Here is a 25626-nt window from a genome sequence, read left to right as displayed (position 1 = left end):
TGGACCATCAGAAACAGCCCCTGGGCTCAATCACTTTGATGGAATGAAATGACGACATCCTCGGGTCCAAATGACGACATCCTCGGGTCCAAATGACGACATCCTCAGGTCCTCTTTCCCTGTCTACAAAGAAAGGCACGTGCCACTGATTCGCACCTCCCTACCCGAACATTCCAGAAAGTAGGTCAAAAGGGGAGGCCGTAAGGCCAAAATTACTCAAATAATTGCTTTTGTCTTTGTGTCTATAGCCAAAGACACAAAACATTTCCTTTTATCTTTTAAACCAGGATTGTTTCTCCTGGAGCAAGATAACAAATTACAGTTGAGTTAGTACAAAGCAGCAAGGCGTAGCCATAGAGCCATAAAAAGACGACGGAGGAACCTGGACCACCAGCTCCCTAAACTTGGGTAGCTCTCTTTCCCTTCCCAGTCCTCGGTTTCCCCATTCATAAAAGTAACAGGGTTGTACCAGAACACTTCCCCAAATCCAGTCTCCTCCCCAGCGCCTAACAAAAAAAGAGAAAAAGGCAAAGCCATTTTTTCCTTCCACACGAAAAAAAAAAAAAAAAGGAACGTTCAGGCACGAACACCGGATACCCCCAGGTAACCTCGAGCCAGGAGCAGCTGCCGGCCCGGCCTCCCGGAGCACCGACCACGTGCAGGCCGGCGCGTCGCTGGGCGGGCACCGGAGCAGGAGCGCCCCGCCCCGGAGCGTGCCCACGCCGCCCCGCCCCCAGCCCACGCCGCCCCGCCCCCAGCCCCCGCCCAGTCGGCTCGCGGCCGCGCGCAACAGGCCGTGCCTGGTGAGTGGCGCGATCCCGCTGGCTGCCCGGCGCCGCCGCACCCGGGGTCGTGCGGGATCCCGCGGGGCGCGCGCGCCGCTGCTCCCGGCGCCCGGGCGCGGTTGCGGGTCTGGGGGACTTCGGGGCCCGGGCGGGGAGTCCTGGTGGCGGGCGCTGTGGTTGCCGAACCGAGGACGCGCGCCCACATCCCCGGAGACCAGGACAGTGTCCCGCACGGCCGGGCCCAAGGGGTCGCGAATGTCTTGGGCATGGAGAGTGGCACACGTGGTGCTTTGCCCGTGGGTCCGAGAGTGGGGACGAGCGCACCGAAAGTTTGGAGGTTTGGCAGGAAGGGTGGTGCCGGCAGCCGCCACACGTGCTGCGTCGCCGGCGTCAGGTCGGGCCTAAAAGACACGTTTTGCAGCCTGGAAACGTGAAGTTCGGGTGTGTGGGGAGAGGGGACGCTGCGTCTTTCTTTCACATTACTTCTGACTTTAAAATTACAGCCTACGCTTCCAATTCATTTATCAACTAATAATTCTACAACGGCTGCCCAACAGCTGAGTTGCCCAACAGGTTAGTAAGACCAGGTTATTCAGTGTTTTCAGGAAGGGTAGGCCTGGTAGTCAGAGGATCTGATTTCGTCACTAATTAGCTGTAAATTCAGCGCCAGGAGTTTGGTTTCACTGGGACCGTCTTTGGGGGAACCTGATTTATCTAGCTTTTTCCATCATCACTTGGTTTTTGCCTCCTGGGCCTCATCCTCATGGTCACCAAAATACCTTGAAGTACAATTCATTTTTTCTCTAAAATAGAACTACAACTGCCAATCACAGCTTTAGGTCAACAGAAGAATCAGTTTTTTCTCTTGGTTGATAATTTCTGTGAGTCTGAAGGAAATGTTTTAGGTTAGCCTAGGCAGCCTTGTAATATATTAATATAATTTCTGACAGGTGCGTGTGTGTTTAATTGAGCTGATTTTGACTGTTGTCCATCCTCAGTGGATCTAAAAGCCATCAAGGGAGCTTATTACGTTAATGCGGATTTCTGGGCTCCTGCCATCAGAAGTGGCAATCCCATGAGCTTGATATGGGGCCCAGCAATTTGCATGCTAACAAGTATTGCAGGTGACTCCATAGTACACTCTCTAAAACACTGCCCAGGGGATGTAAAGACCTCCCTCCACTTCTTGGTGATAGCTACTGATGTCTAAGATGCCTTTTAGCTCTTAAGGTGCTGTTGAATATCCAAGTGACAGCTGCCATCAGAAAAGTAATCCCCACTTCACAAGCCATCTGTTTCCCCCCTATTTTGTGCAAGGTCTTTCTCCAAAATTGTATACAGACAAAAGATGAAAGAATGAAACAAAGCTCAGCAAACATTTCTTGAGGACCTATGGGCCATGCTCTGCTAGGCTCTGGCAACGTGTAAGTGAAGCTGTGTTATGTCATGTCATTAAATATTACTATAGAAAAGGAGATTAGTACACCTTAAAAATATAATGACTCGCTATTCGTTGGCTATGATATGGGCATCAATATTGATTTACTAGTAGAGTTTATCTGTGGGGCAGTTACCGAAATATGAATCATAAATCTTTTGACTTAATCTTTTTACGTATTAATGCTTATAGTCAACTCCAATGGAAAGCAATTGCTTTACAAAAAACTTTTTTCTGTAGCTTTATAGAAATAGTTATTCTAACTTCTGTTTGGGTGGTCTGTGAGGTTTATAGGAGGCTTTTGTTGGCTGTCCTAAACAAAGCACTCTCGTTCGATTACTGTATTCTTAGACTCTAAAACATACTTTTTTACTTATTACTGTTTCTGAAACTGTAATGCACCTTACAATTTTTGTATGTTTATTGTGGTAGGATATCTCATCTGTTCTCCCCTCCACCCTCCAAAAGCTGTTAAAAGGAATGGTTGTTGTACAATATGAGTAGTGTGAAAATCAAAGAAATAGTATATTTGCCCAGTAACCTCTAAGCTAGGTTGCAATTAACTGAGCCTCAAATCATTTCAACATGAACATACAGAAACAGTTAATGATGTAACTTTTGGCAGCATAAATAGTAAAATTTATGTTCTAACAAAAGCATTTGTTATGCAGTATTGGAGTTTATTTTGTTAGTGATTGTAGACGGGAAAAAAATCCTTAAGTGATTTTTATTTTGGCTTAAGTATTTTGCACACTGTTTAGCCACATTTTCTGGTTAATGTGTTTATACTTAAAACAACACTTTCACTTGCATTTTCTGCTGCTCACTCCCCTTAAATAAATTTTAAACTGACCAGTTACGAGAGATAAAAGATGTATAACTGAATATAAAATTGCTTTATAGGGTAACCTTTAGTGATACAAACCTAATAATTTAAGAGTTTTAAAAAATTAAACGTGAGCAATTAAATGTGTCCAGTGTTCCCAAGACTATCCTTAATTCAGTGATTTGCTAGGAGGACTGTGGGCTGATTTACTGCAGCGAAAGGATAACAGGCACAGTCAGCAAAGGAGAGAGGCACATGGGGTGTCTTGGGGAGACCAAGCACAAGGTTCCAAGGATCTTCTACCCGGTGGAGTCAAAATGGATGTGCTCAGCTACTCCAGTAACTAGTTGTGCCAAGACTTGTGAAATGTTGCCAACCAGGAAAGTTCATTATAGATTCAGTTTCCAGGGTTTTGACTGGGGGCTGATCACGTAGGCAGCCTCTGCCTGGCACAGACCAAAATTCGAGACTCCCAGAAGGAAATCAGGTGTTCCCTATAAACCGTATTGTTTATACAGTTTAGGCATAGTGAGCCACTCTTATCAGTTAATAGTGGTGGGAACCCTTCCAAAATTTTAAGTTCCCAGATGTCAGCCCCAAGCTGGCCTTTCATAGGATAGCAGTTAGGCCTCCTGTGGTAGCTCTTTTCTGCACAAGCAGTACTCCTTACTGAATCTGTTTTCGTAACTCCTGTATTTCTGAGTCACTTCAGAGTTCCAAGTACTAGCAATGCTTTGTCTCACTGAAGCCTTGATTCTTTAGTTGAGAATTCAAGCTGGTCTGTTTGACTTAAAAGGAACAAAACATTTTCAGAAAATGTGTCTCATTGACCACATATCCTAAAACAGTAAGGTTTATTTTTTTCCAAATTTAAGACCTTTCCCCCCTCTATTGTAGGCTTTTAGTATAAATTCATATAGTTTTCCAGCATGATCCTGTGTTTCCTTACTGGAAACATTTGATCTTTTGAGGATCTGAGCTATTTGTGGGTACAAAACTTAGAAGCTAGGAGAATCTATGAGAGAGTTTTATTATTTTGATGTTTCCACTTCCTAATTTGTTCAGTTTACATCTGGGTTGCATGCTAAAGATTCTTTTATAAATCAGTTGGTGCAACGTTTAACATACGGTTCCAGAGTGCTTCCTTCCCAGGCCAGAACACTAGTTCTACTCAGTCTACAGTGTAGCTGAGAGACTGCTTAGTTGTAATGACAAAAGAATAGAAAACGGTATTCTTGCAATTCTGATATTCAACAAAATTTAAAACCATAATATTTATAAATAAATTACTTGTCTTTTCAAAATTTTGGTTTTTATAAGCACAGTGGTTCTTAACATTTTTGGGGGACACAGACTTCTTTAAGAATCTGGTGAAAGCAATGGACTCCCCAGAAAGAAAAAAAAACTTTAAAATAGAATTTTACAGTCTTAGAAATTTTATATAATTTGGATTACAGTTCCTGAAAACAGATGAGGGAAACCTACATTTTAAGTGTAACAATATTTGTGGTTTGGGGGCAGTTCTGAGAGAAGGTTGGCTATACTTGGGAGTGTTGCTGCTCTTGCTATTTAAAAGTGTACCATGGATGGACAGCATCGTTATCACCTGGGAGCTTGTAAGAAATGCAGAATCTCAGGCCCCACCTCAGATCTGGTGAATCATAACCTGCATTTGAGCAAGAGGCCCAGGTAATCTGTGTGCATATGAAAGTTGGAGAAGTGCTGTGTCAGAGTGTGGTGATGTTGGTGTTTTATTATGTCTTATTTCAGTTAAAAAGATATATATAGCTTTTTAAAGTCTTGGTATAGTTTCTAATAAAGCAGCAATTTCCAGGAATAAGCTCAGATTTGGAACTGAGGAGCTTCAGGCTGTTGGAGAGATTCGGGAGCAAATAGCTTCTTGCTCCAGCCACCAGGTGGCACCCCTGGTCCAGTTGCCCTGCTAACAACAGTTGGGGGCGGTGCTGGAGTGAGGAGCACCTGGCAGCGGGCGGCTGCTGGTTGTTCTCCAGTCCAGTGTGTGTAAGCCAGGGCACACCTAATTAGATTAAGGGCCTGGTGCTAGTTGCAGCCAAATTCAAGATTTGTGACTCTGGTGTGACAATGGCCACAGGCTAAACCTATGACTAGGAACTGCTGAGACAGTCAAATGGTTTAATTTGTCATAATTATACTAATAAATAATAAATTCCGTGACTTAATGCTTGTGTACAAGAAAAAAATATGTTTTCCTTTAGATGAATATGTAATCTGGTGTGTGAGGCTGAATTCTACCTTGAAAGAAATGGCATTGGCTTAAGGCTGTTGCATATCCCAGGGGGAAGCAGCATTGACTTACAGAGAGTTGTCTTGGAGGCGTAATGGACATCCAAGTTGTGCGTGTATGATCCACTAACATCAACACTGGCACTGCTAAATCTAACCAGGTGTGTTTTGTTCTTTTGGTAGGTTTGCATTTCCTTGCTACTTTGTCTTGAAGACGGAACTATGCCAAAGAAAGCAAAGCCTGCAGGGAATGGGAAGGAAGAAGGGCCTGTTCCCTGTAAGCAGGTCAAGGTGGAGGCAGCTGCGGGGCCTTCCACTTTAAACTTTGACAGCCCCAGTGGTCTCTTTGAAAGTTTAATCTCACCCTTCAAGACAGAGACTTTTTTCAAGGAATTCTGGGAGCAGAAGCCCCTTCTCATTCAGAGAGATGACCCTGCACTGGCCACGTATTACCAGTCCCTGTTCCGGCTAACAGATCTGAAGAGCCTGTGCAGCCGGGGTGTGTACTACGGAAGAGATGTCAATGTGTGCCGGTGCGTCAATGGAAAGAAGAAGGTTTTAAATAAAGATGGAAAAGCACACTTTCTTCAGCTGAGAAAGGATTTTGATCAGAAAAGGGCAACAATTCAGTTTCACCAACCGCAGAGATTTAAGGTAACAGGTTTCCCCAATGCAGAATCCTCATACGTACTAAAGTGCTAACATTTGGCCACAGATCAGCCCGAGGGTGAATATGTGGTAGATGATGATTAGCCTCCTGCCAGTTTGAGAAGGGACAGCACCTGTTTGTTCTTTAAATGGATTCTAACTTAGGACATTTTAACTATGTTATCTTTTGGTTAAACTGTTAGAAACTCTAACAACTCAGGCTGGAGGTATCATTGAGCTGCAAAAACTAAATTACATTGCATGTTTATAAAATTATTAAAGTAGCACTATGCCTCTAGGAGCATGTTCTGTGGGCTGGTTTATGTTTTTCTATATGCTGTACATTTCTGTTTGGTTTCATCAAGGTGATCATTTTTCGTGAAGTTGCCTCCCTTTACTGCCAGCATCTATGTCAGCGGAGGCTTCAGAGCCATGACCAGATCTCATACTAGGTGCACGTTCAAGAAAGAGACTTCAGCCTTATTAACGGCCCAGTGGGTGACATTGAGGTTCGGGGAGCTAAAACTGCTAATGATGAGGCAGTAGTAGGTGAAGGATATCTTTGATTTGCGAGCCCAGAGGACTGGCTAATTTTTAAATTTATTCTACATCAGGGATTGACATTTGGGAAATAATCTGCCTCCTCTGTGCTCAGTTTCTACATTTATAAAATGCACATTTAGAATGAGCTAATCTGCTTTCCTAGAGGTTTGAGATCTTTATCTCATCTCATGACATGGCCAAGAACAGGTGAGGGCCTGTTCTGAATTTTGGATAAAGTTTTATCCTTATTCAGCTATTGTCTTCTGCGACCTATGGCTGAATCAAATTGGCACCATGGGAGGAGAAAGAGAGGGGTTGGTGAGTTCCATATTGAGAGGAGTGTATTTCTGGCTCTATTGGCTTCTGGGCTCTGTCATCAGTTACCAATAGTGTTTCCCATGATTTAACTCAAGAGTTGGCTTGTTAAATCCAATTAGGCTTCATCTGGTGAATAATGCCCTTTCCTTTCTTGTCTAAAGGATCTTGAACCCAGTCTTCCTCCTCATTCTGGAGGAAGTATAAGTACCCTTGGGTTTTTCAGGACAAGTCCTAATTCCAGTTTTCCATCTCAATCATCAGAAGTTGAAATGTCCCTGAAATACCAACCTTTTTGCCTTAGCACTCAAAAAGAATTGATAGACCAAGTCATTTGCAATACCAAGTCATTATTTTATTTCAGAAAATATAGACACCCTGTATAAAATGTTTCTAAGATAGTCTTTGACTCTTTACCTGACTAGACGTAGCACTTTTAAGAGTGGTTTTTAGAAACCTAAAAACTATGAACATAAATTAATTCAGTGAAGTTGGTTGCATGTGATGTGGTCATAGACCAGTGGGGAGTTGTTATCTGGCCTATGTGTGGTGTCCTCTGTGGCTGTCATTTCTGTACTGTAGAATCATCTCCCCCAGGGCTTTTCTCTGCTTGTTTACTTAAGCCCTGCACATTCCTCATTTGGGATTCCAGGTGGCCAAGAATCTATTCCCTTTCCCCTGTTGACTCTGCTCTTTGGCCCAGTTTATTAAAGCAGGAAGGATAAGCTTTCTCAGCCCAAATTCAGCCCCCAGGCTAGAAGAGTAGGCACCCTGTTTTTTTTGTTATTGTTATTGTTCTCCTTTGCCACCCATACTTGAGAAACCATAAACTGTGGGAGCTCACCCTTATACATTAGAAGCTGGGCTTTGAATACTATATTATGAGAAGGCTTAGTGTTGTGTGTGTGTTTCTTTAGGAATGGGCATATTAACATCAGAATAGAAAAACTTTACCGGCAGTTCATTACTGGCCAGGTTGAGAGACTATTGGAGTGGACATTTAGCCTTTTGGTTATTGGGTCTCAGACTGTGTACAGCTTATTAGTCTAGTAAGTCTAGAAATAACTAAGGAGCTAATCAGAGAGCTGTAATAAGTTCTTCCTCACCTGCTTTGGGTAATCTATATATCAGAAGTTCTGGTGAGGGGAATTATCACAATTATTTGCATCTTGTGTTGGAGGCTAGAGTTTACCAAATACTTTCACATGTTAACTTTTGACCCTTACAACAGACATTTGAAATAGTTAGAGCAGCCATCGTGGTCTCCATTTTCCATGTGAAAAAACTGGAGGTCACAGATGTGACTACTCCATAGCTGTTCTGAGCTGGTAAGGGTTTCTGGCTCCAAATTTAAGGCATTTTCCTACCATACTTTGGAAAACGTTACTTGAGACGTAGTAGGGTTTTTTGCATGTGTGTTTTTGCCTTTCTTTAGGCATACTCATGAGCTTCTCTTCCTAGGCATGGCATTCAATTTTGACTTTGTGCGGTAGGTCAGTGGAGAGTGGAGGTTGTACCCAGCCGGGAGAGAGACTCCCACCTTCCCTCTTTGATTGTTCCGGGTCCTCCTCGGCCTCTCTGGACTTAGTTGGGAGTGACGTGGTACAGGAGAAGACAGATTTTCAGGGCCTTGCTTATGCGTGAGTCAGTTTTGGTAAAGCAATCACGCTTGCACTTGTGGTAACACTGCTTAGGATCTGAGATAAGTTGTTTTATGCTGTTCCCCCACAGTCTTAGGGTGGGAGTGGTAATATCTTTATATTGCAATTAAAGAAACCAAAGTCACCTAGCTTGTAATGGCAACTTGGAGTGAAGTGGTTTGACTCCACATACCTTTCTGGTAGGCCACAGTTGGCAGATTCAGAAGCTGAAGGTGCAGGAGAAATAGAAAAATGTGCGATTGATAGCATTTTCAGTAACCTTTAAGAAGAAAAGAGTCATATATTTATTAGTTACAGACCCTGATGCTTGAGTTGGGAACTATAAAGTCACCATATGGGCCTGAAGTACCTCTCGGGCCATTGGAGAGAGAGCAAAAAGCCCCGGTTTTCTAGTGGTACCAGTTACTGTATAAATGTAATTATAGAGCCAGGTCTTGCTGACCTCTTACTGAAATAAATTAGCCTCCTTGGGAGCTCTGTTAACTCTTTGGAGCTATTCAGAGGCCATAAAGTTATTTTTTCTGTGTTAAGTAGAATCTCTGAGTTCTATAAATAGAGAAGCCCAGTGGTCTGAATAAAGATACTCCCCAAAGCTTTTTTTCAGACTGACCCAATTCTTTCCCACTTGGTATTTTAATACTGTAAATCCTTTTTCAGACCTGTGGTAGAATTGACTGCCAAGCTGTGGTCATTGGTTTACTCGGCAAATATTTTAATATGTTGCAATGTATTCCATGTGCCAGGTACTATACATTCATATGTTTAAAACTTTAATCTCTTTAGTGTCCTTTGTGATTTGTCTTTTCTTAAATTATCTCAAAGGTAATTTAAGCCTTGAATTTGAATCCTGTCTCCATTATTTACTAGTTGCGTCTCTTGTGCCTCAGTTTCCTCATCTGTAAACTGAAGATGATGATACTCTCCCCCCTTATGAGACAGGGTTGTTGTGAGGGTTGTATAACTAAGACGTATAAAGCACTTAGACACAGTGCCTGGCCCACAGGAAGTGCTAATATCTACATGGTCTAGTTCCTGCCTGCCTTTTTCTCATCACCCTTGGGAAAATCAGTTTTCTTTCTTTCTCCCAGGAATATATGGCTCATGGCTAGGCTCCTAAGTCTCTTGTATGCCCGGAAGAGTTGATTAGCGGCTGGAGAGAGGGAACATTACTTGGCCTTGCTATTCCTTCTCTGTCTGTTCTTCTTCCTGGGCTATCATTCGGTTCCCATTGCTTTAAGTATCCATTTTGTATAGGCAGTTCCCAAGTGTAAGTCTCCAGCCCTTACTTCCTGCCAGTACTTTAAAACATCTCCACACGGGGGTCTTAGCATCCCAAAGTTAGCATTTCTAATGTAGAACACCTTTTTTTTTCCTTCCAAAAACTGGTTTTTTAGCAAGTGTTTCCTATCTCAGTAAATGGAACTGGGAACTAATTGCCCAAGTCAAAAACCCAGGAGTATTTTTTTCTTTTACTCCCTTCATTTCCATTTTTTTTACCCCTTTATATTTACTCCATCAGTAGGTCCTGTCAGTGCTACTTTGAGAGTATCTCTCACTTTTTGGCTTCTTTCTGCCCGTCTCCCACCATCCTGCAGATTTCTCACCTGGGCTGCTGCCTGAGTAGCTTCCAGAGTAGCCTCTGTGGCTTCTACTCTTCAGCAATACATTCTCCACACAGCAGCCAGGGTGAGCTTTTGAAAATGTAAATTGGATGGTGTCATTCTCCTACTTAAAATCCTTCATGACTCCCAATCGCATGCCTTGACAGTCTCTTGTCTGTGTGCTCAAGTCTTTTCGGTGGTGTTTCTGCACTGGATGGAGGATTCTTAAGGGCAGGGGTGTTGGCTCTTTCCCTGCTTGATTCCAGTGTCTGGGATATAACAGTTGCACAGTAAAGACTTTTTGAGTGAACGAGAACATGTTCTTATTTCTAATATGTTTTTCACTTCTCCTCTCCCACCCCCACCCCCTCACCCCTGCTTTTTTTTTTTTCCCCCATTAAGGATGAGCTTTGGAGGATCCAGGAGAAGCTGGAATGTTTCTTTGGCTCCTTGGTTGGCTCAAATGTGTATATAACCCCTGCAGGATCTCAGGGCCTCCCACCCCATTATGATGATGTCGAGGTAAGAGGGGAAGAAAATTGCCCAACGTGGGGAAGAACAAGTTCCTGAGAGCCTGGTTTAGTATAGTTGTCAGGGGTAGTTCACATTATTCTCTAAGGCTCTTGGGCCAGGTCTGTGTTTGCTCTTTCTGTGCAGTGTCTAGAGATCTTGATCTCATCTAAAGCTTGGGCCAAAATAAATCCCACTAAACTGGTTTCCTGCTCCTTCTCAAAGGGAGATATTGTTTCCAACCTTACTAACTTAAAGAGCCACACATTCCTTTGAAACAGGTATATATTGAATTTATCTACAGAGAATTGTGATTGGCTTTTTCTTTAATTTCAGAAAGTATGGTCTTTAATAAGGTGAGGTCAAAAATAATTCTTACATCTGCTTTCATTTTGTTTCTTTTTCAGTGGCTGCCAAAAATATGTATATTTTTTCCATTTGCGAAAATCTTGGGACAGCTTGAATAAGGGTCATGATTTCACTTAAGCATTGGCACCTTGACAAGTGTTGATTTCACTCTCATGTGGCTTCCAAAAAAAGTTAACTCTTTGACTTAGGTATTTCATAGTTTTATTTTTGTACTAATACAAGGTGTGAACACAAAGTTATTAGTAAAAAGTCTCCTTTATCCCCCGTAGAGAAATTTGCTATCAGTACATTTTCCAAAAGTGTTATTTTTGATATTTTCAAGAAAGCATTACAATACTTTTGGCTGAATAAAGAATAAAAGTCTTGAAGTTTTCCTGTCTGCCAAGGCCCTTTCAATATTCAGGATTTTAGACATTCAGTAATATCTGAAGCTTGGCTTTTCCATCAGAGATTATGGGCTTTCAGCTGTCGGATAGAAGATTTAAAGGAATGAAATAGTGGGATATAAAGAACTCAGAGAGGCTCTAAGAAAGTGAAAAGAGTGAATATCCAGTATCACGAATCATGATTCCCTGTTTTAAAAATAAAAACCGGTAGTGGCAACTTTCATTTAAGTGTGGAGTAACATGTGTTTCTGATCTTTCATTTTTATTTTTTTATCTGAAACTTGTGCGGTTGACCCTTGAACAATGTGGGGGTCAGGGGCACTGACCTCTTGTGCATTTGAAAGTCTGAATGTAACTTTTGACTCCCCCCAGACTTAACCACCGATGGCCTACTGCTGACCCAAAGCCTTACCAGTAACGTAACAGTCAGCACTGATTTTGTATGTTGTGTGTATTGTATACTATATTCTTACAATAAAGCTAGAGAAAATAAAATGTTATTAAGAAAATCATGTTTCCAGCACTGTATGTATTTATGAATGCTGTAAGTTTATGTCATCTGTTTACAAGATGGATCAGCTGTCTGAAATGGCAGGCAACCTCAGCTGCCACCTCAATCTATGGTACATATCAGGTAATTCAACTTTTTCTTGTAACCTCATGACTGTTTTCTGCTTCTTGGGAGCACTTTTAGCATCACTGGTGGCACTTCATATGGGTCCCATGTTGTTATTCAAGGTTTACAACAATATTGTCCTAAACATAATGAAAAATATGTGAAAAATGTGAGAGATCACTTTTTACTGCAACACGTTATTTATTGGAGAGACAAACTGCTCATGTGGAGATGAGTAGCATCACTCGTTTTAAGCATTACTTGCAACACTTGAGCTCAGACAATAGCAATAGGAGGTAGCTACAAAATTATTACAGTAGTACAGTATGTGTATACCACAATTAATTTTATGCAGTTATGATTTAATACTGCATCTTTAAGCTTGTTTATGTTTCTCTTGACTGCAAATGGTGCCATGTATGGTAAGTTTTGTGTAAGTTTTGATTAACTTTTATAATTTATATGTATTTTATGGTATTATAGTAAATGATAAAATAGACTAGTATTTACATACATTTTATGCATTTATGACATGCCTTTTTCTTAATTTTTTGATTTTTCTTTTTCTTCAAATTGTTGCAAATCCCCAGAAATTTTTCTAGTATATTTATTGGAAAAAAAATCCATATGTAAGTGGACCTGCACAGTTCAAAGCCATGTCATTCCAGGGTCAACTGTAATTCATCTCAGCCGTTGGAGAGCTAGTATTCCAGAAGCACTTTGCTATGTGAGCTGTCGGGAAGCTCTCTGACGCTCCCCGGGCTTTGGGTCTCTGTAGGTTTTCATCCTGCAGCTGGAGGGAGAGAAACACTGGCGCCTCTACCATCCCACCGTGCCCCTGGCGCGGGAGTACAGCGTGGAGGCAGAGGACAAGATCGGCAGGCCGGCACACGAGTTTACGTTGAAGGTATGGGATGACCGATCGTGTGGGCACCTCTCCTCGGCCGGTTTTCTCTTTTGCTCAGACAGATTCGGGTTTGAGGTTTAGAGTTTGGTGATGGTCCCCATGGGAACGTATCCCTGGGTCTCAGGGCAGGGTGGTTCTCGTTGCAGTCAGCCAGCACATGCAGTTTCTGGAGGAATCTTGTGGTTTGTACTTGGAGAAGTGAGCTGAGGAAGTATTAAGTTCATTTTCCTAATAGCCTGTCTCTGTGTATGATCCAAGTTCAACAGGAATAAAGTGAATTCTGTGAACCACCGACTTCTAGAGTAAAAGTGGAAGGTCTGGCCTTGGGCAGCTTCCCCACATCTAAGACAGCTGTCAGCATGGGGCTGTAAGTTGCTTAGAGCACAGCCAGGAATCACTTAGTTTTTCTGTGGCTAAAATTCCAGTGTAACCCATTTTCCTCCTGAGTATGAAGTGGACCATCCCTGCATTCCCTTCCCTTCCCCTGCATAGAGTGGCCAGAAGAATAGTAATTATGGACGCTCTTGAGGATTCCTCCTCCAGGGAGCAGGTGGCTTGATCATGTGCTGGTTCCTTGGCATCTTGCTGCTGAGAAAATCTGTCTTTGAGCAGTTAGCCTGGATGGAAACATAGCCAGTCCCCAGCAGGAGGGGTTTTTGAGAAAAAGCCTTAGAGGAATAGAAATAGCTCCATAATTAAACTTCATACCCTTCTTAAAACACATAACTTTAATTTCCTTTAGTGACAGTGGAACAATAGCTAATTCAAACCATTCTAAAGATTCTGTCAACCTGGTATATTTGCATATAGTTGTTTTGTATTTCTTGCATCTTGAAGTTAAAATTAGTGTCTAATTGTTATTCAATGCCTGTGTCTTTCTTGATTTTCAAATCATTGCCTGTGTGCCAATAACTGGGGGAAACAATCTCCCTTTTAGGATAGGTGCCTGTATTATAGGGGACTTAAATAAATAAATGATAATAAAGGTAACTTTCTTATTTTTTAATGCTCTTAGTGGTCCCCAAACTATGGCCCATCAGCCCAAACATCTGGCATGCTGCCTGTTTTTGTAAGTAAAGTTTATTGGAACACAGCCACACCCATTTCTTAGTGTGCTGTCTGTGACTGTGTTCAGGTTATAGCAGCAGAGTCGGTTAGTTGCCACAGAGACCACATAGCCCATGAACCAAAAATGTTTAGTCTCTACATCTGGCCCTTCACGGTTTGCCTACTTCTGCTTTTGGTGAACCACGTTTATGTAGACTCTTGGCTGGTTATTTTTAAGCTAAAGACTAAGCCAACTGTGGTCTCTGAGGCCAGGGCTGATTTACTCAGGCTGGCAACCTGGCTCCTTGCCCTGCCCAAGAAGGTCTGGCTTCATAGTGGCCCTCAGGTGTAGAGGGTGTGTATCCTGTGCATTGTTGCTGTGGGGCTTGGAAGAGATGGAACAAATGCCCATGTAAACACTAAAATGAACACACAGTTCATTAAGGGAAATCCTAATCTCCCGGAAGGAGAAAGACTGCAGTGTTTTTTCAAGTGTGTATGTCTCTATACCTGGGAGGTTTTAACCAGTGGGCCTCTTCAAATGAAATCTGTGTCAGTGTCCGATATACGAAGTAAAAACTGAGTTGCTCTGGTTGGGGGATGGGCATGGAAGCTACAGTGAGAATCGGGGCCCTTATCCAGCTTCCTCCCCGTATTCCAGTGGCCTCCTGTCCAATGTACCTGCCAAACCTGGGCTCGCAGGGTGAAGACCACCCCTGTGATGGAAACATCTCTCTGCGGCTTGGGGATCTGACAGATCTGGGTTTGAATTTGGCTGCTGTCACTGATTAGCTACATATCCTTGGACAAGTCATTTATCTAAGTCTCTGCTTCCTCTTTATTAAAATGGAGATTATAATATATAACTTGCAGGCTGTAAGGATTGAAAAATATTATTTTGATGCCTCCTTTACAATAAAATTCCTTGGAGGAGGTATCTATGTCTGTATTAGTTTTCCTATTGCTGCTTATAAATTACCACAAACTTCATGATTTAAAACAACATAAATTTATTACCTTACAGTTCCTGGAGGTCAGAAGACCAAAAGGGGTCTCACTGGGGTGAGCAGAACTGAGTTCCTTCTGGAGGCTCTATGGGAGAATCTTCCCTTGCCTTTTCCAGCAAGGGATGGGGGGTGTTGAGCAAATGTTTGTGGATTAAATGAAATATACAGTCATGTGCTACATAGTAGCATTTCAGTGGATGACAGACTGCATGTACGACAGTGCATCCAGAAGATTATAATGTAGCTAAAAAAATTCCTATTGCCTAGTGATATCGTAGCTATCGTAAAACATTATAATGCAATGCGTTACTTGTGCATTTGTGGGGATGCTGGTGTAAACAAACCTGTTGCACAGCCAGTTGTACAAAAGTGTACAGTAATGTCCTGGCCCTTCACATCCACTCACCACTGACTCACCGACTCACCCAGAGCAATTTCCAGTCCTGTAAGCTCCTCATACCTGGTAAATGCCCTATATAGGGGTACTTTTTAAAATCGCTTATACCATATTTTTACTGTACCTTTTTTATGTTTAGATAGATTTAGATACACAAATACTTACCATTGTATTACAATTGCATAGAGTATTCAGTATAGTAATGCCCTATGTAGGTTTGTAGCCTAGGAGCTATAGGCTATACCATATAGCCTAGGTGTGTAATAGGTTATCCCGTCTAGATTTGTGTAAGTACACTCTGTGATGTTCGCACAGTGACGAAATTACCTGATGACACATTTCTCAGAATGTATCTTCATTAAGCAACACGTGACTGTATGTATGAGGTCTTCACTCGGGCTGGCACGGAGACACTCAGGAAATGGTAGCTATGACTGTCAGTAAAGCATGCACTAGACTCTTCCCGTGGGTGCAGAGAGAAGAGCAGCTCTCAAGATTGCCCCCTTCTCCTTAGGCAACTGCCATACAGAATGGTTTGGTCTAGGTGGGATTAGGGGAGGTAACTCAGGGCAGTAGTACTTTGGGGAGGATATTTCTGTCCACTGGTTTGGGAGAGAAAAGGGATGGGGTGGAGGAGGACCAACTGCCCGAGAAAATGACTGATCTTTAGTTATGTCTATTTTTTGGGTTTAAATAAAGGTTGTGTCATTTTTCATCCGTTCATCCTAATGTTTATTGAGCCTGTGTTGTGTGCTAGGTGCTTTGTGGGAGTAGGCCCTGGGGAATACAAGATGCGTAAGATGTAGACCCTGCTTGGAAGAGCTCAAAAATTCAGAGGGTGGGGGCCTGGGAGGTAAAATAATATAATACAACCACATGCCCATCACTGCCCCCAGAGCACTGGAAACAGCATCTCTTTAATTCTCAAAATAACCTTGTGAGGTTTGGGGCTCTTACTTCCATTTTACAGATAAAGAAACTGAGGCTTTCAACAGTTAAGTAAATTGCCAGGTCACCAGCCAGTGAGTGGCAGTGTCTTTATGACTCTAAATTAAAGCTTCTGCTCTCAAACACTGCAGAATGTGAGGGAGAGGGAGCAGGCTTCTCAGGCACAGGACGTCACCTCCCTCGATCCCTGAATCGAGGTGGGGTGGTTTCGGGTATGTCTGGTCTCAGCTTGAGAATAAAGACAGTGACTTCAGGCACTGAAGGCCCCTCAGGGATTATGGTTTCCAGGGATGCTCTTGGACACGGAGAAGCTAGACTAGCTGGACACACGTGAGCCCAGATACAGCCTGCTCCTTGAAGTAGTGGTTTCTAGAATGGAGAACTGAGACTCAAACCCTATATTTATTCCCTTAAAACAAAGAGGACTGAGAAGTTATACCTCTTACTAATGCCTCTCCTTTTCTGTGTCATCCTTCAGCCGGGTGATTTGTTGTACTTTCCCAGAGGGACCATTCATCAAGCAGACACTCCTCCGGGGCTGGCCCACTCTACCCATGTGACCATCAGCACCTACCAGAACAGGTAAACACCCTGCTTCCCCACTGCCGTCCTAGCACAGCTCCGAGTCCCGGGCCACGGCAGCTACGTTCAAGGGGGTCACGAGACAGTTGGCCACCACCTCTCATCCAAACACTGGGGTTTCTATCTCCTTTGCTGACTTCCATATTCCTTATTCCTTTGAAGTCCCATGAGTGTGACCAGCCCATCTGGACGTCCTCCTGGGAACGCTGTGAATCTGACTCTGTGTAGGAGCCTGGGGATCACCCGTGTAGAGGCCTAGTAGTTAGGACAGAAAGAAACCGTAGCTGTGGGTATTTCAGTGTTAGTGATGCCAGGCTGGGCTTGTAGTCTTTTTTTTTTTAATTATAGTAAAACATACATAACATAAAATATGCCATTTTTAAGTGTATAATATGTTGGCATTAATTACATTCACACTGTTGGGCAACCATCACCACTCTGTTTCCAAAACGTTTCGATGCCCTCAACAGAAACTCTGTAACCATTGTTACAACCTCTTGGTTTCCTTTAAGGTTCTTCCTCTTTGCAGTCCATGAGGTTCCAGTAGGAAAGGCAGTCTGGAAAGTGGGCATGAAAAGCACAGGTGCTGACAGCAGTTGCCGTTGAAGTCACGTTTTGTTTCAGCAAGTGCCTTCTCACAAGACAGGAACTGGGTGGCAGCGCTTGTGTGTGTTATTTCCAAAAGGCAGTGACCTTGCTGGTCCCAATCACATTTAAAAACAGCAATCATTAGTTAGTTTATTCAGCAAGCATGCGCCAGACACTGCGCTAGTTGCTGGGAATGCAAGGATTGTACTGAAGGGGCTTTGAGAGAGTTTATTGGTGGTGGGAGGGGAGATAGTGTGATAAGTTCTGTCGGAGGTTTGCAGAGGAGACTCTTGGAGGGTAGAAGAATGCATTCAGCTAAGCGGGGGTGGCACAGAAGGCTTCAGAAACAACTTGACACCAAAGCTAAGTGAGTCTTAAAGGATGAGTAAGTAGGTGTGGGTTAGAAGATGAGAGTAGGAGAGGACATTCCAGGCCCAAGGGACAGTAAGTCCCCGCCTACCTATGAAGCCATAACTTGCAAAACAAGTTAGTAAGCATACCTCTGCTTCTTCCTCTGACTTTTCAGTGTGAAATTCTCTTCTAGGTTGAAGAGATTTACTGGAGGAACTAGCTGGGGACTGGCCTGAGGTTACTGCTGTCTTTGCCCACAAGTAGAAGGCCGAAGCTTGCATTAGGCTTCCACTTTGAAAAACGCCCTTGTCACTGTGGCTAGTTAGGTTCCTTGCACAGTAAGGAATGGAAAGTCACCAAGGCCAGCTCGAGAAGAGCAGGACCACTTGAGGGAGTGAGTCACAGGAACTGCGGAAGGGCTGGGCCTCAGAGGGCTGGGATCAAGTTCATTCTGGATCCAGAGCAGCCCTGGACCTTGGCAGCTACATAGTTTGGCCCTGTGAACATCCGTGCATCTCCTGATATCCCATCATGAACGTACTCAGCTACTGCTTCTCCCTAATTCTGTCATTTTCATTTCTCTTACTGCCACCAGCTGGTTTCCAATAATTGGTTTTTACTCACTCATTTTATTTCCTCAGCATCTGTTTACTCACAACATTGGCTCATTCTAAGCCACCATCATCAGTTACTTCTCTGACCTCCCTCTATCTCCTGGCCCTGTTAGCTTTTGCTTCAGCAAAGTACCTGACTCTCTCTCTGTTTCCTGGTCCCAAGAGTGAAGATCTGGCAGGCTGCTTGTGGGTCCCACCCATGCCTCTTCCAGTCAGTCGGGGCTGGGGAAGAGCCTTTCATGTTACCAAAGTTACCTACCTAGGGCTGTGGGTGGGCTCCGCGACCCGTGTGTCTAGGCTGGACTTTGACCTATGTCTTGGCCAGTGATGGAGCTAGAGTGGGAAAATGGGACTGAAGCCTCATTGCTCCCCAGAAATGTTCCTGTGCTTTGAGCCTGGTGCTCCTTCAGCTACCACAGTAGGGTGAAGATTCGGGACCTCTTCCTAACACCTCTCAAGGTAGCACCATTGGACCAATTTGGATCCTGCTGTGTGAGACAACAGCAGGTTGATTTGGCTGTTTTGCCAAAGTGAACTCCTCAAGAGGTGTATCCCTAAATTTTGGAAAGTCCCAAGATCTATTCTGACTCTTAGAAAGAGCACAGAGCACTGTTTACCTGCTGTTAACCCCTCCATGAGGAAGTCCTGCGTGACGTCCACCTATAACCCTGCAAGGGAAGCGTGGATTTTATGCTGCTGTGAGATCTGCATGTGTCCTCCAGGTTGAGGTTCAATAAAAGATACAGGGTTGGATATAGTCACAAAGCAGTGAAGCCGGCAGGCGGTGGGTGTCTTGGGGAAAGTGTCTGTCATGTGGCTTTTGTCTTCCTTTGCCACATTTCTGGGAGGGAAGCATAAAAGTGTTAATTTTGCTTACTGAGTGAGAAGCAAAAGTCATACTGTGAATTTCCATTTTGCACATAGCCAGCAATTTGAAATCTGGTGACACAGGAAACTTTTAAACAGCTCAGAAATGTTTAAAGAGAGCAACCCAACAGAGTGTGTTTCTCATCCTGGCACACACTTAGGAATGAGCCAATTCTAAAAACCCCAGAGAAAGCAAAGGTAATTGAACACGGATGCTTGTCCCTAGATGTTATTTTTAGCCCCTGGCTTCTGCTTTCTACCCCGGTAACACCATTACTAGAAGACAAATTTTTTTTTTTTGGAATTATTGATGTTGGTTGATATTTTACCCAGAAACGGCTTCCCTCTTATAAGTGACAAGGAAAATGTGACATTTAACTGTTCAGATAATTACACAGTCCAGAGACCTTGCTGTTACCCTAAATGCATTTCTATTGGATTTACTGCACATAAAAATTTTTTTTAGGTTCTATAATGAATGTTAAAATTTCCTACAAAGCTCTCCTCATATAGACTTTTGTTAAAAATTTGGTCCCTTGAACTTCCTATTTTATGACAGTCTATGATTAATTTTCTGTTATCTTTAAGAGCAATCACCAATGAAGCCTATCTTCTCACCTTTAACTTTCCAAGTGAGTGTCTGGAATGGGGAGGAAGCAGGGTGATTGCTTAGGAAAGTTGTAGGTTTCTATGCTGTGAGTAATGTCCTATTAATTGAACTCAAAATACCTGGGAAGTTGGAACCTACTCTGTAGCTTTTGGCTTTACCAGCATTACATATTTTATGTATATCTTGTAGGGATTCATTGTTTTTTGTTTTTTTTCCTTGGTGCATGTTCTAGTTCATGGGGAGATTTCCTTTTGGATACCATCTCGGGGCTCGTGTTTGATACTGCCAAGGAAGACGTGCAGTTGCGGGCCGGCATTCCCCGGCAGCTGCTCCTGGTAAGTAGAGGCAGGTAGGAATGGAGGGTGGTAGCCGCAGCGCAGGCCAGCTGAAGCCCTGCCCCCTGGGGACCCCAGGATCCTTCTTCCCAGATGGCCAAGCCTGTCTCCTGTGCTGCCCTGGTGAGCCTGTGATTTGCAGAATGCATGGAGTGCTGTGCGTTACGTGGTGATCCAAAGAACCACAGGTGTTGTACAGACAGCTCTTTCACAGTGGCAGTAGCGGGCACTGTGGAATGTTGGTTGGATAAATGGTTAAATAAATGAATAATGTGGCCTGGAGAACTGTAGGTTCAGCACTCATCAGATTATTAGTTTGGAGAGACCCACTGCCCTGGAGATCCTGGCCTTGGTGTGTTCCACCTGGTTTTCTTGTTCTTTTTCACATTTTGAAACAGGAATACTATTTTGTTTTGAGAAGATGAATGGATTAGTGCTGAGTTGAGCAAAGGTTGCTTTCACTGTGTGAAGCAGTCATCTTAGGACGGTGACTTGCTTTCCTGAAGGCAGAGCCCAGACTGCACTACATTTCCAAGGAGTTTTCCTTGCAAAATCCTGAAAACTGATCTTTTTTTTTTTTTTCCTGCAAATAATAGGCAGCACAGTGTTTGCAAGGAAATAATGGGATATTGTTCTTAAGGGCTCAGGTTGTTGCTCCCCCTTTGGAGTGACATGGATTTATGGCTATACTGGGTGGTTGGCGGTTGTGCATACTACTGTGGAGAATGAGACCTGGGCAGGTGAGTCCTGCTGGGGTCTGGGCCAGGACTCACCTCTGTGTTTCTAGCAGGTGGAAACCACAGCTGTTGCAACAGGACAATTAAGTGGCTTTCTGAGGACACTTGCCGACCGGCTAGAGGGCACCAAAGAACTACTTTCATCAGACATGAAGAAGGATTTTGTTATGCACAGACTCCCCCCTTACTATGTGGGAGATGGAACAGCGCTGTCAACGCCAGGTGGAGCTTGCTGTTTTCTTCTGGGTGATTAGGGGCTAATGCGGGATGTTTGAGGCTTTCCTGGGTAGGCTCCTTTGGGCAGATGGAAAGTGTGAAGCATTTAGTGTTAATGTGGCCCTCAATCCACCCTTAGTGTGTATGGCTAAAGGAGACACGCTGTGCTCAACCTTTAGCGTCCTGCATCTCAGAAGTCATTTGTGTGATGACCCCTATCGTTTTGGGTGAGAAATATGTGTATTTATGGGTACCCTGGTATTTGTTATCTTTAGGAAGTTTTAGGAACTTGAACATTGAAATAATCTTGTTGGAATTAAGTCAGGAATGGGTAAAATGTTGCCATCAGCAGGTGAAATACAAGACTCCCCAAGGTTATCACTGACCTTCTCCAAGTCATAGGCTGACTAATTTATGAGAGGTTTAGGCTGCAAATGATGTAACACATTTGTGGATGGATGATGTCAAAGTCCTGTAGCAAAGACCACCAATAACATATTCCTGAGCTCAGACAAAAGTTGGGCTTACTTGTTACAACAGGAAGACCACACACCATTGGGAATCGTAGGGCATCTCAGTAAAAGGGTATTAGGAAGGGTATAGGATTTGGGCTTGAATTAGGTGGTTTTGGAAGAGGGTTCAAGGAAGCAGGCATTGCTCTGGATTGGATGCTATGAGGAAACAGAAGGGATTCTATGATTAGGTCTCTTCTAAATCTTAATCTAGTGGGCAGGAGGAACGTATTAGACTAAAGTTATCGGTAGTAAAGCAGCAGCAGTCACTCGTATTAGCCAGGGCACAGGGATGTCTTTGGTCATTATTGTGGTTTGGACAATATGCCAGAGTTCAGACCTGAGTATGGAGCGGTGGTGTTTTTGTCTTGAACCGTCAGGGTCACAAGGTGGTCTTGACTGATGTTGGTGTTCTGTGAAATTGTCTGTGTTCAACAGGAGAACACCAAGGTCTAGATATGACTGCCAATCCAGCTCCAGAGCTGCTGTTCTTTCTCTAGGATTGAGTGTGAGGAATATTTTTTTATTAACTTTTATAAAAATTTTATTTATCACACCAGGTAAGAACAATTGAAATAATCTAAAGTCCCTTTTAACATTGATTCTATATACATTTTTATTATAATCTTTGGAAGAAATTTTAGAATTTGTTTTGGATTGCATCTATTAATATTCAAAATAGCAGATGTTTTACTAGCATATGTTTTAATCTTTAGCAGTACAGAGTTTGCTGAATACCAGCTTATGGCCCAGAATACTTCATTGAATGTAATGGCTAAGACACAGAAAACGTTAAAGTTATGATCCCTTGAGACTCTTTCCGCACCCAGATGACCCTGTACAGCTAGTCTGTTCTTAGTGGCTGCCTTTTCACTAAGTTAAATCCAGTTTAGAAAAGAGTAGGTTTTTTTTTTTTTTTTTTCCTGTGAACTTTATTAGATGGCTTCTGTGGGATACTGTGCTTGACGTACATAGAATAATTTGCCCGGGTTGCACAACTGGTAACTGGTAGAGAAGTGCAATTTGAACTCGGGTAGTCCTTCCCGAGTGCACATGTAGAGCAAGAAGCTTGCAGAGCAGCGGTCCTCAACCTTTTTGGCACCAGGGACCAGTTTCATGGAAGGCAGTTTTTCCACAGACGGGGTCAGGGCAGAGCTCAGGCGGTGATGCGAGTGATGGGGACTGCTGTAAATGCAGATGAAGCTTCCCTAGCTCACCCGCTGCTCCCCTCCGGCTGTCTACCCTTCCCCTAAGCTTCATGGAAGACAATTTTTCCATGGGGGCGGGTGGGTAGCTCTGTGGCCTGGTCCCTAACAGGCCCCAGACCGGTATCGGTCTGTGGATGGGGGGTTGGGGACCACAGTTGTAGAGGATAGAAACTGGAGGAGTGTGCGTTCTGTGCAGAAGGCACCATGACCCTATTTGTTGCAATAGCTACTGTGCTTCAGTAGTGTTATTTATGTCTATTTAATGTACTTATTGTCTTGTTATTTATCTAATTGTCTTCACTATAAGAATGAATTCCGTAAGAATGTGAACTATACTTTTAATATCACTGTAATGTTGGTATAAGCAAATACTTGAGTTGGAGAGGGTGCCCATGTTTAGAATTGCACATGCAAGCTAGTTTGAATCTACTGATGTCCTTTTGTGAAGACTGTCTTTCTCTGTTTTTCTAGGTGGAAAGTTACCGAGGTTAGACAGCACAGTAAGACTGCAGTTTAAAGATCACATCGTCCTCACAGTAGGACCAGATCAGAGTCCATCTGTGAGTATCCAGAAAGGAAGAGATTTCCTCTCTTCTCATTTTCATCGCAGGCCTCAGGTCACCAGATTAACCACTGGTCCCTGACCTTTTCCTTTGGGAATCCATCTGTGTTCAGGTCAATGCCTCCTCTTCAGGTCAGATAATGCCCAATTCCATATTTTCTGTCCTGTGGGGCATTTGAGGGCTCACCCTCATCCCCGCAGAACCCTCCTTTACTCCACTTACGTGGTGACGAAGGTCTGTTCCTTGCTTCCCATCCCACTTCAGGCCATGCTGCTCGCGCAAGGACAGGTGCAGACCCCATTCCGAGGCTTCCTGCCCCCGTCCCTCTCCAGTCCTGTACACCGCACAGATCTGTTTTTATTTGTGGTTTTGTTGATGCCTCTCCTTAAACTATTGTGTAGATCATGGAGAACAAATCCACGTTCTGTAACCTGGCCACCTAGTGCAGCGATTCCCAAAACTGACTGATCATGGAATCAACAGGAAAGTTTTTTAAGATTATAATGTCTCGGGCTTCATTTGGTCTTGGAGCCTTTGCATTTGTTTTTGTAAAGCTCCCTGTACAATCCTAAGGACCTTTGGGACTATCTCATACCATATGGCTTCTTATCAGCTCTCTGGGAAGTACCCCATGAAATGATTGCAGGGGATGAGGGGGGACTCGCATGGCCCATCACTAGGCTGGTCCAGCTGTCAGGGCCAGACCTAGAGAGGACTGTTTTACAATATATATGTAAAACCTCAGAAGTATATACTCTTACATCCCTATATAAAGAAAATAGTGATTTTGGTACCTAGTCAGTTTAAGACATGGTATGTCAGGCCAAGGTTTTTGGTCCTTTTCTAGGAGGTGACAAGTAGGACAGGGAGTGAAGGGAATTTGGGACCATTTGGGGTACTACTACAATTAAAATGGAGTTTCTGACAGATCACACAGCTGGTATATCTCAACTCTATGGTGTTCATAAATTGCTGATTTTTTTTGATGCAAAAATGTGCAGGTACGATTAATAGGAGAAATTGAGTGTTTCAGTGAAAATTGATATATAAATCATCACTTTTTCATTAAATCAAGTTCCTGAAGAGGCTTTACGAGGTAGCACTGTTTTATCTTTAACAAAGTAACTTAGAGTACCTGTTAATTGCCATATACAAATAGTAATCTGTGATGACTAATGAAGTATAGACATTGTGTGTACACATACATAACTTTTTGCCAAAAGGATTCTTTACAGTATTCAATAAATTTCACTTGGGCCCTCAGGCTTTCAAGAAGACCGATAGGAAAACCCTCCTAGTTTGAAGCTCTTAATGTTTTATTGTTGATGACCTAACGCTTTTTCTCCCCCTAAAGGATGAAGCTCAAGAAAAGATGGTTTACATCTATCATTCCTTAAAGAATAGGAGAGACACACACATGATGGGAAATGAAGAGGAAACAGAGGTTTGTTCCAACTGAAACCAAATATCTTTTCCTGTGATTTGGGTGGTGGCTGGGAACAATCACTAGTTTTGATATATAGGTAATGTGCTTTTTATGGCTGCAGTGCAGACTTACCATTCACCCAACTGACAGAACCCTCGCATGGGGATGAGTCAGTCAGTCAGTGGGATACATGGGCACCAGTTTTAAAACATGCTAGCTGGGACCTCTAGCCTAGAGGAAAGGTATAACGTAACAAATGTGAAGCATTTCAAATGACTAGTAGCACTCAGTACATAAATTACAAGGCCTTTCATGAAGTCTAAGCTTTCACACAAGAGTTGGCAATTTTTGTAAGTTATCTAAATAGCTTATCTGAAACAAATTCATTTATGAAGGGTATCAAAAATAGAAGTTTATGAAAATGCCACTTCAGTGACTGACATAAGCAGTATTTTTTTTTCTTTTGACTAATTTATCCTTTTTCAGCCTCACGGACTTCGCTTTCCTTTATCACATTTGGATGCACTGAAGCAAATTTGGAACAGTTCAGCTATTTCTGTCAAGGACCTGAAACTTCCTACAGATGAGGAAAAGGAACGCCTGGTTTTATCCCTCTGGACAGAATGTTTAATCCAGGTAGTCTAGTGCCTTCATCTACTGTTTTATATGTACATATTAAAAGTGAAGAGGCAGACTGGGTAGGTTGAACAGCTACATATGAGACCACCCCCCCATTACAGGTAGTCTC

General features: G+C 43.1%; 1 protein-coding gene across 2 annotated transcripts; it reads left to right on the top strand.

Moving 5' to 3' along the window:
* Window positions 1–787: 787 nt before the first annotated feature.
* RIOX2 (ribosomal oxygenase 2) lies at window positions 788–25626 on the top strand. 2 transcript variants are annotated; one of them, XM_069472477.1, is made up of 10 exons: window positions 788–803; window positions 5498–5968; window positions 10485–10604; window positions 12742–12870; window positions 16748–16851; window positions 20114–20216; window positions 21004–21175; window positions 23361–23449; window positions 24807–24896; window positions 25365–25626. In XM_069472477.1, the coding sequence occupies exons 2-10, from the start codon at window positions 5537–5539 to the stop codon at window positions 25521–25523; spliced, it is 1398 nt and encodes a 465-aa protein (XP_069328578.1). In that variant the 5' UTR covers window positions 788–803; window positions 5498–5536; the 3' UTR covers window positions 25524–25626. The 2 variants fall into 2 exon arrangements, with proteins under 2 accessions (XP_069328578.1, XP_069328577.1); XM_069472476.1 differs by lacking the exon at window positions 788–803 and adding an exon at window positions 1156–1358.

The sequence above is a fragment of the Eulemur rufifrons genome, chromosome 7, assembly GCF_041146395.1.
Source record: "Eulemur rufifrons isolate Redbay chromosome 7, OSU_ERuf_1, whole genome shotgun sequence".
In the NCBI taxonomy this organism is placed as follows: domain Eukaryota; kingdom Metazoa; phylum Chordata; class Mammalia; order Primates; family Lemuridae; genus Eulemur; species Eulemur rufifrons.
The sequence above is the reverse complement of the archived record's forward strand: the minus strand, read 5'-3'. Positions and strand labels throughout refer to the sequence as shown.